Source organism: Condylura cristata, unplaced genomic scaffold (genome assembly GCF_000260355.1).
Source record: "Condylura cristata isolate star-nosed mole 26May11 unplaced genomic scaffold, ConCri1.0 scaffold00010, whole genome shotgun sequence".
Lineage (NCBI taxonomy): Eukaryota > Metazoa > Chordata > Mammalia > Eulipotyphla > Talpidae > Condylura > Condylura cristata.
The window spans coordinates 44249422-44266106 of NW_004567111.1; the positions used below are offsets into that span (position 1 = coordinate 44249422).

A 16685-nucleotide genomic window follows, 5' to 3' on the forward strand; every position below is an offset into this window, starting at 1 on the left:
AAGATAGAATAAATAATTCAACTTTGAGCTACTTATTTTTCTACTCTTTACTCCCTGGAATTTTCTCTTGCCAGAAAGCCAAACTTTTTTCCCCCTAAGTTAAGCTAATTGGGTCATTTAAGTTTTAACTGTGTTTTGTTTGTCTCTGTGAACCTGAGTATGTATTAAATAATAAATGACAATCATGAAAAAGATGCTGACTATGAAATTGCCATTTTCATTTTATGTAGGAAATAAAAATTTAAGAAATTTAATCGACTGTAGAACATTAGCAAAACTGAAAATGCTTCCCCGTGTGTGCTTGCCAAAATTCTGTTCAGGAATGGCAGCATCCCCTTTCCTTGGGATTCTAGCTGCTGGTTCAAATAACAGCACTGTGTGACCAAATTCCATTATACCAGACACTTCCGCAGCTCAGTTGAAATCTTTGCTCTCCAATGTCAGCTTCCTACCTGACAGTGATATCCTAACAGGCACATGACTGGAAAGGCTTACAGAAAGGATTAATCACTCATTCGCTTCCTCTAAATAGTACTCCGCATAAACCAAATTGGTCATCAAATGTACTAATAGATCTCAATGTACAATGCATTGGGATCAGTCTCTTAGTTCATAAATATCAACTCAGTGGCTTCATCCATAACCACTTACCCAAGGTTTTCTTGGATTTCTTGTGGCCAACATAACTTATGAGCTTCCCAAAGGCAGTATAAACTGCCAGATTTATACCCAATTCTGTCAATAGAGAATTGGAACTTCACAGTGTTTCCCCAAAGCGAGGCCATTACTATCAGAATTGCATCTCCTCCTCCCTCTTATGGTCTCCAAGAAATTAATTTTTCAAATAGAATAGAGATTTTGTTTTCATTCATTCAGTGAAGTCTTATTTTAAAATTGATGTAAAATATAATTTACATACAGTAAACTGCAGGGATTTTCATCTATGGTTTGATGAATTTGACAATTTATAAGCCTAGGTTATTATCACCACAGTTGACATGCACAACATTTCCATCATCCCTAAGTTCCCTCGTGCCCCTGTGCAGATAACCAGACGCACGACCACCTTTGGCCTTCAGCAACTACTGATCTATGTAGATTAGTTTCCATTTTCTAGCATTTCACATAAATGGAAGTCATTTATTCTTTTGTCTCTAGTTTCTTTCATTTAGAATAATATATTTGATGTGCATTTTTTTATTGTTTTTCAGTGGTCCATTCAACTTTATTGATGAGTATCTCACACCACAGTGTGTTAACTTAGTTTCCTTTTGATGCACATTTGGATCAGCAAACTGTTTTTTGAGTATAGTTTTTAGCAAGCACAATTTAACGAGCAACTGTGGAAACCTAACTTCCACATTTATAACAGCATGTTTATAAGGAAATTTTTATAGTATGATGGATGGATAGATAGATAGACAGTCAGGCAGGCAGGCAGGCAGGCAGACAGACCAACTGACCGACCAACTAACTGGCAAACAGCAGGTGGAGGGTACTTTTCTACTTCTAAGTACATGCAAGTGTACTTAGAGCTTATATATTACACTAAGAGAGAAAAACAGCCTTTTGTAAAAATAACTACCATTTTTGTTTATCTATCATGTATCAGGCACACTAATCTTCACGTTATCCCTTATAGGTAGGTGATAATAACAACAGTCCGTGTTTATACAGTGCCAGGTGAATAATATAAACTCACCTTATTTTCATTTCAACATCATAAGTGCTGTTAGAACCTCCACCTCACCTCAAGGAAACTGAGAAATACAGAGGTTAAACTTCTCCAAAGTCACATTTAACACAGACCTTGCATCTCGGGAATCCTTGATCTTAACCACAGTACTCAAGGCCTCCTTAATTTTTTAGTCAAAGAGGTTGAACCTGAGAGATTTAATAAAACTTGCCAAAGGTGGCATAGGATTTGATTGGGTGAATGCTTCCAATCAAATCCTCGTCTCATTGTCTCTAAAATACACTCTTTAATCTGCTTGGGAAATGATGTGTACTTGAAAAAGTAGGATGATTAGGTAAGTACACAAGGACTGGGGATGACAAAAGAACTTTTGAAGAGTGAAAATGACCTGTCAGTTCTTAAAGAATCAGCAGTGAAAATGTGATAGAAGAAACACTGAAGTACAGTGGGATTTTTTTTTTGGGGGGGGGGGCTTCCCCACAGTGGGATTTTTAATGAGAAGGGGTTTGGTGAGGTCAGGCAAGGCTGAGTAGGGGTGTGGGTTATGGGTTGATTGTGCCAGAAGATAAATCAGAACATTATTGATTGCAAGTCCCCAAAGACAATCCTGGGAATATAAACATTTAAGGAGAAAGACTAACTTAATGAAGACTACAGAGAGATATTGAAAGAAGCTGAATGATAAAGGTCAGGATTAAAGTAATTCAAGTAGAAAGAAGGGAGAAAAATCATAGAGTCACAGTATAACTGAAAAATGGCCCCAAGATTTGTCATTTGGGAAGTCATAGGGCCTTCTGGGGGATGTTTTTGTAGTAAAAGAAGTCAGCTTGCAAGAGTCTTAAAGAGTCTGGAAGTACAGACTTCTCATTGGAGAACTAGATGAATTGGAGGGTAGGACAATTACAGTAGCAGAAGTATATATGTCATCAAGAAGGGTATGACATCAAGCCAGGCACTAAGATGGAAAGTATACGTATAGCTGAGAAAAAGCCATGAGAGAGCCAAAGGTTGGCATTGTGGGGAGCAAAGATTTGACTGATGAAGTGAGGTAGGTTCTGGACAGGGTAGGAAATGAGGTAGGTTCTGGAGGGGATAGGAAAATATCCATTTAAGCACACATTTTAAAAAACAGGCAACAACAAATGTTGGCGAGGCTGTGGCAAAACAGGAACTGTCCTACACTACTAATGGGAATGCAAATAGGTCCAGTCACTATGGAAAGATATGTGGAAGTTCCTCAGATTACTAAATGGAACTACCATATTCTACTCCTAGGAATCTACCCGGGACACAAAAACATTAATTCAAAAAGATACCTGTTCCCCTATGTTTTTTGCAGCACTATTTATACTATCTAAGATTTGGAAACATTCCAAATGCCCAAAAACATGACTGGATCAAGTAGTGGCATATATACCCAATGGAATATTACTCAACAAACAAAGGGGTGAACTTAATGCCATTCACAGCAGCATGGATGGAGTTAGAAGGGATTATTCTCAGTGAAATAGGCCAGAAGGAAAAAGAAAAATATTGAATGGTTTCACTTATAGGGGACAAATAGGAGAACCAAATAAGGGACCAGGAAAAAATATATAACAGTAACAGTTCTTTAAAAAAACAACAAAAGTAGGGCCCACTGTTTAACTGTTGGCGCAGCAGGTTAAAGCACAGCACTAAGAAGCTAAAGCCACTTCAGCATGAGTTCGAACCCCACCCACCCTGGAGGTGACCCACAAGGCATGGCAGACCTCTCCTGACCCACCCAATGCTCCCCTCAGCAGTGTACTTAGCCAGTCAGCCTGTTCTGCTCCCCACTCTGTCTCTGGTGAATCCTCTCACTGCCCTTGCACCTCTGGCCTGTACCCCAGTTCTGTATGCATAAATAAATAAATCTTAAAAAAAACACAAAAAACAAAAGTAGCAGGCAACCATAAATAAGAGACATTCTGTGAGGGAGAGGGAGGAATAGGGATTAAGATGGGAGGGAAGAGCACAAGAGACTATGATTAAGCTTCATGGGTGAATTGGTGATGGGAATTTTATATACAATGATATAAAAGATAAAAATAAAATACTTTTTTTTTTAAAATAAAAAGATCTATATGTATGTACTCACTGTCCACTTAATGGGCATAGCATGCAAAGTTAGTGAGGTATAATGGAACAAAAAAGTTGAAATACCAGCAAAACAGAGTGTAATCCAAAGCAGATGAGTGGTGAAGGTAATATCTTACATTTGTTGATGGTCATTGTGATTTTTGGTTTGTTTGTTTTTGAGATAGAAAAGAATACCTATGGGAGCCTTTCTTTTGTTCACTTAAAATGAAGACTGACTTTGTGAATGAATTATTTACTTACTTATTATTGACATAATATTGGTTTACAACACCGTGTATATTTCAGGAGTCCAGTTTCACACTTCTTCAAATGCATGTTACCACACCAAACCTACCACCAAAGAACGAATAACTCTCCCCCATAGTCCACTGGGTCTCTTCCACCCTTTATCATATCCTATCTCTCCCTTTGGCAATCCCTATTTCATAGTCAGATTCCAAGTGCTTGTTTTAATTTGGGTTGGTCTGTTTCTTTGCTTTGAGTCTTTTTCTAGTCTTATTTTAATTAGCTCTGTTCCCTCAAGTCTCATTTCTATTGTTAAAAATGACAAGATTCCATCTTTTTCAAATAACCGAGTATTGCGTTGTGTATGTATATCACATCTTCTTTATTCAGACATCTGTCATCCCATACATAGGAGTGTACATATCTTTTTAAATTAGTGCTTTTATGTTCTTTGAATAGACTAGGAATTGCTTGATCAAATAGTAGATCTATTTTTTTTAATATTTAACATTTTTTTAAAGATTTATTTATTTGTGCATACAGAGCTGGGGTACAGGCCAGAGGCACAGGGCAATGCGAGGATTCACCAGAGACAGAGTGGGGAGCAGAACAGCAGATCATAAACGTACAGTGCTGAGGGGACCAGAAGGCAGGTCAGGAGAGGTCTGCAGAGCCACGTGGATCACCTCTGGGGCAGGCAGGGATCGAACTCATGCAGAAGTGGCTTTAGCTTCTCAGTGCTGTTCTTTAACCTGCTGCGCCACCAGGGTGGACCCAATATTTAGCATATTTAAGATTTTAACCTCCATACTGTTTTCCATGGAGGCTGGTTCAGTTTGCATTTCTACCAATAGTGTATAAGGGCCTCTTTTGTTGTACACCTTTGCCAATACTTGTTGTCTCTGGTCTTTTTGATACAAGTCATTCTCACATGTGTAAAGTGCTATCTCATTGTAGTTTGATTTGTATTTTCCTGATAAGTGTTGATGAGCATTTTTTCATGTACCTGTTGGCCATATACACATCTTCTTTGGCAAAGTGTCTATATAGATCTGCTCTGTCGATCTTTTTTCGTGGTTACTTATTTATAGTTATATGAGTTCTTTATAAATCTTTATAAATCTTTATAAAGATATTAGTCAGACGCTCAGATATTTTCTCCCATTCAGTAGAATGTCTTTTTGATGGTTTCTTTTACTGCACAGAAACATTTTTAATGTGGTCTCATTTGTTTTTGCTTTTATTTCTCTTGCTATTGAAATTGAGTCCTCAAAGGTATCAGTGAAGCCAAAATCCTTGAGTTTGCCTAAGTTTTCTTCTATGTATTTTACAACTTCAAGTCTTTCATACAAGTCATCAATCCATTTTGAATTAATTTTTGTCTATGGTGTTAGAAAGTGGTCTCGTTTCATTTTACTGTGTGTGACTGTCCAGTTTTCCCAGCACCATGTATTGAAGAGACTTTCTTTTCTCTGTTATATAATCTGCTTGCTCCTTTGCCATAAATTTGCTGTCCATCTGAGTGAGGTGTGATTTATGGGCTCTCAACTCTATTCCACTGATCTGTGTACCTATTTTTATTCCAATATCATGTTTGCTTTTGTGTTAGACTTTGAAGTATTTTTCCCCTCAGACTTGCTTTTTCTATCAATATCTTACATGGCTCCATACAAATTTCAGTAATATTTGTTCTGTTTCCTTGAAGAATGCCTTAGAAATTTTTATAGGAATTGCATTAAATCTTTATATTATTTAGCCAAATTTAATTGAAGTTCCCCTTCCAAATACTCAAATAATGGATTTGTACTCAGTTTATTATATTTGACAAAGAAATCGGCTTTCCTAAAATGTGCAAAGTCAGTTCCAAATATGACATTCTTTTGAGTTTAGTTTTGAAAAAGTCCAAAAAAATCCTTCCAGATTTAAATCTACCTTCACATTTAATATCATGATGTACTGTGCTGCTCCGTACTTGCCAGTACCCATCACTGATTTGAAAGACTATTCTTCTAGTCTTTTTACTAATGTCTTGAATAGAAATCAATGTATATTTCTTTTTAAGGAAACTCATTATAGTAACTGAATGGACTAAGAGGGTGTAGCTTCATCCGTTTCCATAATTGCTCTTCTTCTATAGATCTCCAAGAATTCTAATGAATGTTCATTTTAGTTCTGGTTAGAAATCTAATTAGGATGTCATAGATGATGTCCATTTTTACCTGTGGACAAGCTGAGGAAGGTAATCTTCTGCCAGTTCAATGATCCCTGCAAGCTTTCAGAATAGGTGGAGTATATTTTCAAAGCAACTCAAACTCCTGGCTTTGGTTACCCCATATGACTGATGAGTCATTGAGGGAGAAATGGTCACTACTCGAAGCTGAGTCCTCTGACTCTTTCTTTATATCTGTTTGAGTCAAACTGCTCCTTCTGAAGAGAAAACGACGTGTCACAGATGAAGCTATTTTGAACCCAAATTTTCTTTGCTTCAGATTAAGTAGGGTGCCTGTCACGGTGTGCTGACAGTTCTGGTATATATTGCTTTCATGGTATTTCAACAGTAAGGGCACTGAAGAATGCTGTAGCCATGGGGATGGGGCAGTATACTATTCATCTTCTTATGCGATGGTGAAGAGAGAGCCAAATTGCAGTAGTTCAGTTCTGAAAATGCTTTGTTAAGTACCCAGGCCAGATATACATATTATAAAATTTCACTGCTGATGATAACAAAATTCTGAATCCATCATGCATAAACATGTTTTTATATTCAAAAGTACCAGTTACAGAACTTGAGAAGTTTGGTAGTTGTTTTTAGAGCATCCCATTGGTCAATTAAAAGGTTTCCTCTACATTACATATTTAGAATTAAAGTTATTATAATGTTACTTTTTTAAGAGAGAAACAATTATTTTTTATAGTATTTTTATCCTACTTTCTGTAATAGAGCTTTCTAGTTACACTTGGAAGCTTCCAGGAAGCTAAAATTAAAGCTTTAATTAATGTTAGGGGGAGTGTGGAACTTAGCTTCAACTCCTGAATATTATGAAAGAGGTTACACATTTTAATCTTGTCAAATTCCAGTAAGAATGTTGTTAAAAAGAAATTTTAGTAATCACTATGAATTATTAAGTACCCTATGCCATTGATCTTTCAGTTCTATGAGACAGTTTATTATTATTTTTCCTTATTTTAACTAAAAGAATTGAAGCTTGGAGAGGTTAATGAATGCCCATATATTATAATAGAATTCACAGATTCACATCTCTCAGACGCCAAAGTCTATGCACTGAACAACTACATCTATTATAACAATTAAAATAACATCTGAAGCAGGATCAGTGATCTGTTTAGTTGACTGAATAATCACATATTCCAATAGCTTTGCTGATGGCAGTAACATTCAATACTTTGGATGTTTTTGTTAGTGAAGTCTACCTACGTGTGGCCCATGTGAGACTTTTTTGGCCACTAAAAAGCCAGAAGTAGAAAGTGATTTGTTAAATAAATCCCTGTACCCCACAAACAAAACACCTTTTGATACATAAGACTTTTCTTTCGACTTATTTAACTGTGTCCTGTCTGAGGGTGGCCATATTTGCTCTTATAGATTATAGGCAGGCTGGTGTGAAAAGTCTAAAGTGAAAATATGCAGCTAGTGTACACAGAATTTGTTTGAAAATTGAGGTGGAAGTCAGTGCTTTTCCTCTGCACTTCTTGGGTAAGTACAGACACAAAGAGCTTTTAGATTTTGTGTTTTCTTAAGAGAGGGTGGAGGAGGTTGGAACTTCCCAAGGTGTGAGAAGCACACAGGGATTTTGCTCTTTTCCTATGGAAATTCTTGAAATCCCTACAGGAATCTTAGAGACAGGAGGAATTCCCTCTCACACTGGTCTGGACAGCAGGGCCTTTTGATTCAGCAAAGGCAAACTCCAAGAAAAGCTGGAAGAGCAGACTAAAAGCTGGATCTTGCTTCTCATGCAGCAGGTGGAAATCTTTCTGTAAATGGGAAGGACTAGAGAGAGGGTTCCCTTGCAGCCTCATTAGGAAAAAAGAAAATGCTCTTGAAAAAAGCTTTAAGAAATGGCTGACATACTCTCTTGAAAAGTGATAGAGGTGATGCATCATGTTCACCTGTGTTTAATTTTTTGGTTTTGTTTGTTTGCTTGCTAATGAAGAATTTCAGAGATCCACTAAAATAAAAAGGCAGCATAAGGGACCCTGTCATTCATCTTCATATAGCTAATTTGTTACATACTCCCTGCACCACCCTCCAATATTATTTGAAGCAAACACTAAAAATTGTATCAGTTCATCTCTAAGCATTTCATCATATATCTTTAAAAAGCACACATTTTATAAGGAAAACCAAAACTACAATTTCATTATCATTCCTATGAACTTAATAATAAACCCTTAACAGCATCAAATTCCCACTAAGTGTTCAATCCCAGTGGTCTTGTAAATGTCATCCTCTCTCATAATATATTACTTGAATCAGACTGCAGATAAGATACACATAATGCAATAGCCTTAAAAAAAAATTCAGCAGTATCTCCCTTCATTTATCTTTTTTCCTTCTTACAACTTACTTATTGAAGAAATCTCTTTCCTTCAGCGTTTCCTTTATCTGGCTTTTGCTGATTGCAATCCCTGTCATAATGTAGCATAGCGCTCTGGCTAACCCTAATTCCCATATTTCTGAAAAATTGAAATCACATCTAAAGACTTGGTCAGATTCAGGCCTGAATTTTCTTTCAAGGTAGTTTTTGCTTACATCAGAGGAACTTAATATCTAGTTTCCTCTTTTTTGTGTGCTCCTCGAAGTTACTGATGTTTGCTAAGTGTCCCAATGTTTTTGGTTTCCTATCAGTTTTATTCACTGTCACCCCATGATCTGGAGCTCCTGGGTAAGACTGAGCCAAAGGCTAAGATCTCTTCACTTTGATATACTAAAATTTTCAGGGATTCATTTAAAAAAAAAAATCTAAGTGTAGTTTTGGGCCTACATTTCTAGAACCTGGAGTCTAATAGAGGTGGCTCTCATAAATGTGTAACTTTAAAACATGAGTCTACACTGTGGTTTGATTTTTACATTATGTAAATGCAGTGAAAGGAAAAGTACACAGAAATTTGCAGACATGTAACAGGAGGGCCAAAACTGATACTAGGAGACATGAGACAACTACCCTGAGGAAGTGACAGCTTGCCTAGAATTTGAATGATGAATGAATATAGAAAATACTCTTAAGTAATCACTGGCTACTTTTACCATCTCAGTCTCTTCTCTTCAGTGGCATGTGTATCTTCTCACTGTACCCATATGTAGCATTTGCCACATTGTGGGCTTTTAGATACTATTGAGTTAGAAATAAATAACATTGAGTAGAAAGGTTCATTCTGGATGTTTGTGGGGTACTTGGCATCCCTCTTTTATTTTTTTTTAATTTTCAATTAAAAAGATTAGATTATATTTAGACTGGTTTCATAAAAATTTTTAGATGGTATTATAAACCTCACATACATAGGAAATGCTTTGCAATTTAATGGATGGACTCATCTTCTTGTACAGTCAACCAAATGTGTTCCTTTTTAAATTGTTCTTCCCACATTTATTCGTTCTTACCTACATTTTTATATCCATTTTCCTATCAGTATGTTCTAAGTAGTATACTTTGAAGAGAAAAATGTTTACTAATCTTTAAGAATGCAGTAGGTTCTTACTTTTGATGGACATGCATTTTGAAACTATATTTTGCAAATGATAAAAGACTCATATGGTTCAAAATATCAGCTGTCCACACTGAGCCTACCACATGCATAGCAGCAGCAAAGATTCTGTGGGGGTAGAGGTGGGGTTAGGGTTTTGCATCATCTTTGATATATATTACCTTTGCTGGTGGAAAGAGAAGTGACACAAGAAAAGGATCTGTGTGATATGCAAAATGTAAATGTAGTCCTCCAACTAATCTAAAACTTACTATTTTTTTTGATATCTAAGTTTTACACGGTTTCTAATCCTAAACCAAAGTTAGAATCAGTACTAACATCCATATTCCCCCAAAAAGAAAAGATAAGAATAGTTACAATTGAGCCCTCCCTGGTGGCACAGCGGGTTAAAGCACAGCACTAAGAAGCTGAAGCCACTTCAGCATAAGTTCAAACCCCACCCACCCTGGAGGTGACCACATGGCGTGGCAGACCTCTCCTGACCCACCCACTGCTCCCTTCAGCAATGTACTTCATTAGTTGGCCTGTTCTGCTCCCCACTCTGTCTCTGGTGAATCCTCTCACTGCCACTGCACTCTGGCCTGTACCCCAGTTCTGTATGCATAATTAAATAAATCTTTAAAAAAAAAATAAAAGAACAGTTACAAAATCCCTGCTAGATTGTCAGGCAGGGCTTCCTAAAGTGCATAAAAATGTAATGATTAGGGAAGTTATCTGTAGGCGTTTGTCACTACCCAGATTGTTCTTAACATAGTTTTAGATGTGGTGCCAATCACTTGCCCCAAATTTGCAAATTAAGTATAGTAAATGTATGATTCGGAGGTTGTCCTTTAACCAGCCTAATAGTTGGACCTTGTTTTGGTTCTAAATGTAAGAGCTTAAAATAGTATATTATTTTAAATTTTTATAATCTGTCAAGTCCTGAGGTATGTAATAACATTTTTCAAATGAATTATGTAGTTTTTATTGTATAATTTACAGTGAAAACACAGGACCACATATAGCATCAGAATGTTAATATTTTTGTCAAAGGGGTATACATTTAAATGAATAGCAAAAATCATGACAATAACGATCAAATATTATTCTTATCCAAATAGCTAAAACAGTTTATCACACACATTTAAGAAACTGACACCTCTAAATTCCATAAGGGGAGAAATAAATGACAAAATTTGGAACAGTAGTGCCATTTCTTTTATAATATTTAAGAGAGTCTAATAATTGGTCTTCTATATGTTTTTCTTTCTAGGAAAAGCCATTGACAAAATCTCTACAACGTGGAGAAGACCCTCAATTTGATCAAGTATGTTATGTGTTATATACTGGTTTTTATTGATTGCAAATGCACAGAAAGCAAGGACTGGTATTAAAATGTGGATGAGTTTCCTTAAAGAGGATACAGGGTTGTGATCTTAGGAAGTGTCCATAGTTTTTACAGTTATAACTTTATAGTAGACATTCAGTAAATATCTATTGGTTTGGAGAGGAAAGACCTAGAATGAGTGCACCTTTAATTCCTAAATCTTTGCTTACCAAAATAAAAAGAAAATAAGTAAATTTCCATTAAAAAATGTACTGAGAATCTTCTGAATAAAAGAAACAGAGCTCTGCACTAGACTTTATTCTTGTTTTCATCAACATATTTTTGAATCCCTGATATTTCCTTAATATGGTGCTAGGAATTGATGATATAAAAAACTAGAAGTTTTAGCCCTTTAAGAAATCAATTCTGTGAGCAAGACCATCTAAATATTATTATAAGAGAGTATAGTTACTTGGGTTCTAATAGAAAAAGCAATACATGAATGAAATAACTAAAGACAGAATAAATACAAAGACAGCCCTTTGAAAATAGATACAGAACTATTATTTAGAACTAGAGCATCTGGTTCTAAACAGCAGCTGATAAACTTAGGAAATCAGGATAGGATAGATGTTGGTTTAATCACTTCAGTGAGTCTTTGAGTGTTTCCTAATGGTGAATACTAAACTATTGTTTCCTCAGTAATTTTTTTTTAAATGATGAATAACAGGAAATCAGAGGAAACTGAAGATGTGTTTGTGGTGTTTCCTAAACTTCTATAGTTAATGACAGTGAAGACAGTGCTCTTTTAAAAAAACTCACTTAACATCAGTGGGAGAGACAAAATACTATTGATATACCATAACTGATGTTATAGTGCAGTTTTTGATCATCTTCTGGATAACATGCAGAGAACATGTTTCTGCAGGCCTTTGAAATTGCCTTTAATGTGGATTCAAGAGGAAAATTCTCTGTCAAAGTCCAGACCTGTTGATCCAAATATGTAAGGACAATGATAGAGACACTATTCTCTCTTTCCTGCTATTTGAGCTCTTTGTTCCATGAGCTTTCACAAGTTAGTGCTCATCGTCAATCTCGCATGGCTGGCATGGCTATAGACATGCTTGCTGTTACTGGAGCCACTGCTTTCTGGAACACTGGTGAATGAAGTGTGGGTCCCATTTCTGTGTCAGGAGCTGTCTTCTTTGATCATCCCTAGTTTTTGCCCCTTGGTAAGTGCTTGGGTAGTCAGTAACCCTGGATGAGTCAATGAATGTTTGGAGTCATTATTTTGGAAATGTAGGAGACTGTGGCTCTGTCTGTTCTTTTTAATAATGTGAATATCTGTCTTTTCCTCAAAAACAATTATATTATCTTTCTCTATGCTTTTTTCTTTATTCTCTAAAAAATGGTACTTCTAAAAGTTACCATTGCAGATAATAGTTATTCTACATAATTTAGCTTAGATACAATTTCTTATTTACTAGTTAGCACTATATTTTTACATTTCAGCAATGGGAAGAGATAGGCCTTGGAAATAGACCTGACTTTAAATCCCAACTTTGCCACTTAGTTTTAATACTTTTAACCTTGTTGCCTAAAATTCTGAGGTGCAAGATTTCTGCTCAGCACCAGATCTACTAAATCAGAATCTATAGCTTGACAAGATCCCTGGTGACCCATATGCACACTAATGCTAGAGAAGTGTGTAAAAGATACTTTAAGAGTGAACTTATAAGCATTCAAATAAGACACACAAGATTAGCCTTCGCTCACTAAGTTATAAGTTTACACATGAACTGTGGGAGAAGCCAAGCTTCAAAATCTCATTTTAAAGAGATAGCAGGACTCCCAGGCCATAAGAAAACAACTAGAGTTACTCCACTGTGCTTCAATTTTAAAATTCAGCAAAGTGACCTTTGAAAGTGTTTGCCCTTTATTTCAGCAGCAAACTAGAACTGTAGTTCCACTTGGCAAGGCCATGAATGTACCAAGTTCTCTCGGTCTTTGGAACTCAGTCTTTTGGCATAATGTTCAAATTATGTAATTCCCCTATTCTGATTCCCAGAGGGAGGATTTTAAACTGCATTTCTACAGAGTCTGTCTGTAAAATCATGCTGGTGACGCCACCTCATCTATAGAATCTGTGCTGCAGTTGTGGAAGGAGCAGTGGTAGTAGAAATAACAGTTATTTGGAACACAACATAGGATAGGCTCTATACTAAGAACATCGCATACAACTGGTCCTTGTTTAGAGACTATTTATATCAGTTTCTTCCCTTTAGATATTGCTGGCATGGCTGTCTGAGCTCATACAGAGCTGGGTTTCTACACTTTCAGTGCCTGAACCTGGGTGGCCAGCTTGCTCCTCTACTTAACAAGCCCGTGATTCATGTTTTTTCCTTGCTAGAAACATAAGCAAAAAATAAATAATGTAATACTTGTAACTAATTTGCCAAATCCTTTGTCACTGACTATCTCACCTGACATGATGCAGTCATTCAGAGGACGCCAAGTAAAAAGTCTCACCATCATAGTCATCATCGTTTCTGTGTTATGTTTAATGGGAATGAGTTCAGATGGGTTGTCCAATATTTTATGAATAAAACCTAAAGGAGTGAAGACTGAAAACTTTACGTTCTGACTACAAAACCTGTGGTTTTTACTCTATCACACACACTTATCTTTCTAATAACTAAGATGATGAGAATCAAGAAGAGTTTTCAACAGGTGAAGGATCTAAAATCCTGCATCTGGTAAGACTGAGTTCAGTTGTAGAATGCACATACCCTAATAGCAACTTGACAGAGGTAGAATTTTTTTTCCCTCTCTATGTCTTTCTCTCATATAATCAGCCCAGTATCTTTATATTATTTTTGTTTTCATGTGTATGGCTTATAGTCCCAAGGTCATCTCATGTTACTGTTGGACCTCAGCCAATAGATAGATGACATCTCCATCCCATCAGTGGCAAAGAGAGATGGAAAAAGAATTTGAAAAAGAAAAGGAATAAACAAAACCAGAGTCTCCCAACATTGCAAAGGTGAACTCTTCTGTACAGCTGGCCAGATCTTAATCTGTAAAAAATATTGGGAAAATTTATTTTGAGCTGTAAAATATATTGGGAAAAATATTGGGAAAATTTATTTTGAGCAGCCATGTATATCTAAAAAAGGTGTTCTATAACTAACAGAGAAGAAAAAAGTTGATGTCAGGTAACAACTGCCTGTCTCTGCTAGATGGTATATAGCTTGTTTTTGCCAAAATGCCCCATTAAGAGTACAATTTATAGTTTTGTTCTTCTCTTTACTCCATTGTGGATTTTTCTTGGATTTTTCAATTGTCCAGTTTAAATTCAAATATATACAAATTACATATGTGAGAAAGAGGTTACATATATTTTCTTACATATGTCTTTTATATTATTTCAAAACTATCAACCTAATGCCTCTTAGTTTATCCTATTACAGTTTAACTTGATATAGAATATATCTGGGAGAAAACCCTATTGTTTCATAAGGTCTAGATAAGTCTAGATAGGATTAATTTTTTAAAACTCAGTGTGCAAAAAAAAAAAAAAAAAAAACTCAGTGTGAAGGAAAAACCATGTTAGGGATGACTTTACACCTTCCAGATCAAGAAATGTATGCTCTAGTTGCTAAATTTAAATTTCACTCTTTATAAATAATTTCATGAATATGAACTTGACCTATTTTTATGCAGTACCTATAATGTGGCAACCATTTGCCAAGCATTTATGACAGCTCATAGAAATAAACATATAGGAAGTACTGTGCCTACCCTGTAGAAACTCCCCCAATCTGGTGAGAGCAACAAAGAAGAAAGATGTAATCAAAGGAATGATAAACTTATGGCAGTAAGTGAGCTCACAGTGGAAGGACCTAGAGTATGTGAATTCCAGGAGAACAAAATTTGCTCTGCATTGGGAGCCACAAAGGGCTTCACGAGCAGACAGGAGAGGTTCAGAGAAATATGGAGTACAACTTTTAATACTTGTTAAGGAGGATGTCATACCAGTAATGAGAATTAATAAAGGCAGAGAAATTTCCAACAGCGTTTTGAAAAATGTATACTGACACTAATTTTAAGGGTTTAGAAAGTGAAATGAAGTGTGTCCTGATAACAAATTTCTTTATTTTAGCACACAATTATTGTGTTGTGTAAACATACACATGAAGCTTTATATAGGACAATGACATTTAAAAATATAAGTATGTCCTGATAACAAATTTCTTTATTTTAGCACACAATTATTGTGTGTGTGTGTGTGTGTGTGTGTAAACATACACACAAAGCTTTATATATGACAAAGACATGTAAAAATGTAAGGATATCCTCCTTTCCAGGAACCTCAGATCCAAAAGGGGCTGATAAATGCACAAACAGATCAGAAATGGGCCCACATGTGTGAAAAGTGCTACATGGATCATGTAGACAGGAAGCATGAAATTTCATAAAGCAGGGGAAATGCACCTCAGAACAAGGTGACTAGAAAAAACTTTCTGAAAGACTTTATAAGTACCTAAAACAATAGACACAAAAGGACTTTGCCAATTCTTGGTGGTAAAGAGGATAGGACATTTCAGAAGAGAGGAACATTTTATGCAAAGTCCCTGAATGGAAAAATGGCATTATAAGTTATCTTTAGGAGCTGATGACTGCATCAAGTTAGATGGCACAAAAGGCATGTGTTGTTAAAGGTTAATCTTCAAAGAGAAACAAAATCATCACTTTGTATAAATATATAACAAACGTGTTAAAGATTTTATTTCACTTATTATTCATGAGGGATGTCAAAACAAGTTTAGAATCATAAGTCAGAGGAAAAAGAAATACTGGGTGACTTCACGCAAATAAAGAATATTGTGAAGCAAAATAAACAGACAAAACTAAAACACAACAAAACCTAGAAATCTGACTGGAATTGAGTCCATCAGAGGGGAAGAACAAAGTGGGTAGAGGTTCTATGGATGTGGTAGAGGATTATGGGATCTTTAGTTGTGGGTGTGGTGCAGTGATATACATCTGAAAGAGTGTGAACTTGTACTCTAAATCATATGTGGTGTTGTCAACCAACATTACAAACACACACACACACGCATGCATGCATACATACATGAGAAGGAGCCCATAAATCAGACACGTTTATAAATCCAGAATGCTAGAATGAACGTGCAATCAGAGGTAAAACTGATTTCTTCCATGTGGGAAAAGGAAGTCAACTGAACCTTTACTGGACATAGAATTTTCGTAGTAAAGAAAAAAAAAATTTGCCTTGCTCTCAGTTATCTATTTTTCAATTTGAAAATAGCTCCAAGGCTTTGAAAGGTACCTAGCCCCATAAACTGGAAATCAAATAACACTTGGAGTTGTGTGTTCTATAGATGCATGTTTCCTACTGAAGCATAAATTTCTCCTACAGTCTAACAGTGATGGGGAAGAGATCATGTAGGAAGGGATCAGCCTATGGAAGAATTTAATGCCAGTAAATGGGCTAACACCACACGTACCAATAAAAATAATCCAAGTGGTGGCTTGATAGCTTTAATTGTGAGTGTGGTGTGGTGATATACCTCTGAAAGAGTATGAGCT

At 36.0% G+C, this 16685-nt stretch overlaps 1 protein-coding gene across 6 annotated transcripts in view; it reads left to right on the forward strand.

The window, feature by feature from the left end:
• The window catches only part of FRY (furry homolog (Drosophila)), a 289488-nt gene that overhangs the window by 123812 nt on the left and 148991 nt on the right, over positions 1-16685 (forward strand). For all 6 annotated transcript variants that reach the window (XM_012723238.1, XM_004680191.2, XM_004680190.1 and 3 more), the window contains exon 3: positions 11019-11072. In XM_012723238.1, coding sequence (XP_012578692.1) covers positions 11019-11072 — 54 coding nt within the window. The remainder of the gene's footprint in view (positions 1-11018; positions 11073-16685) is intronic.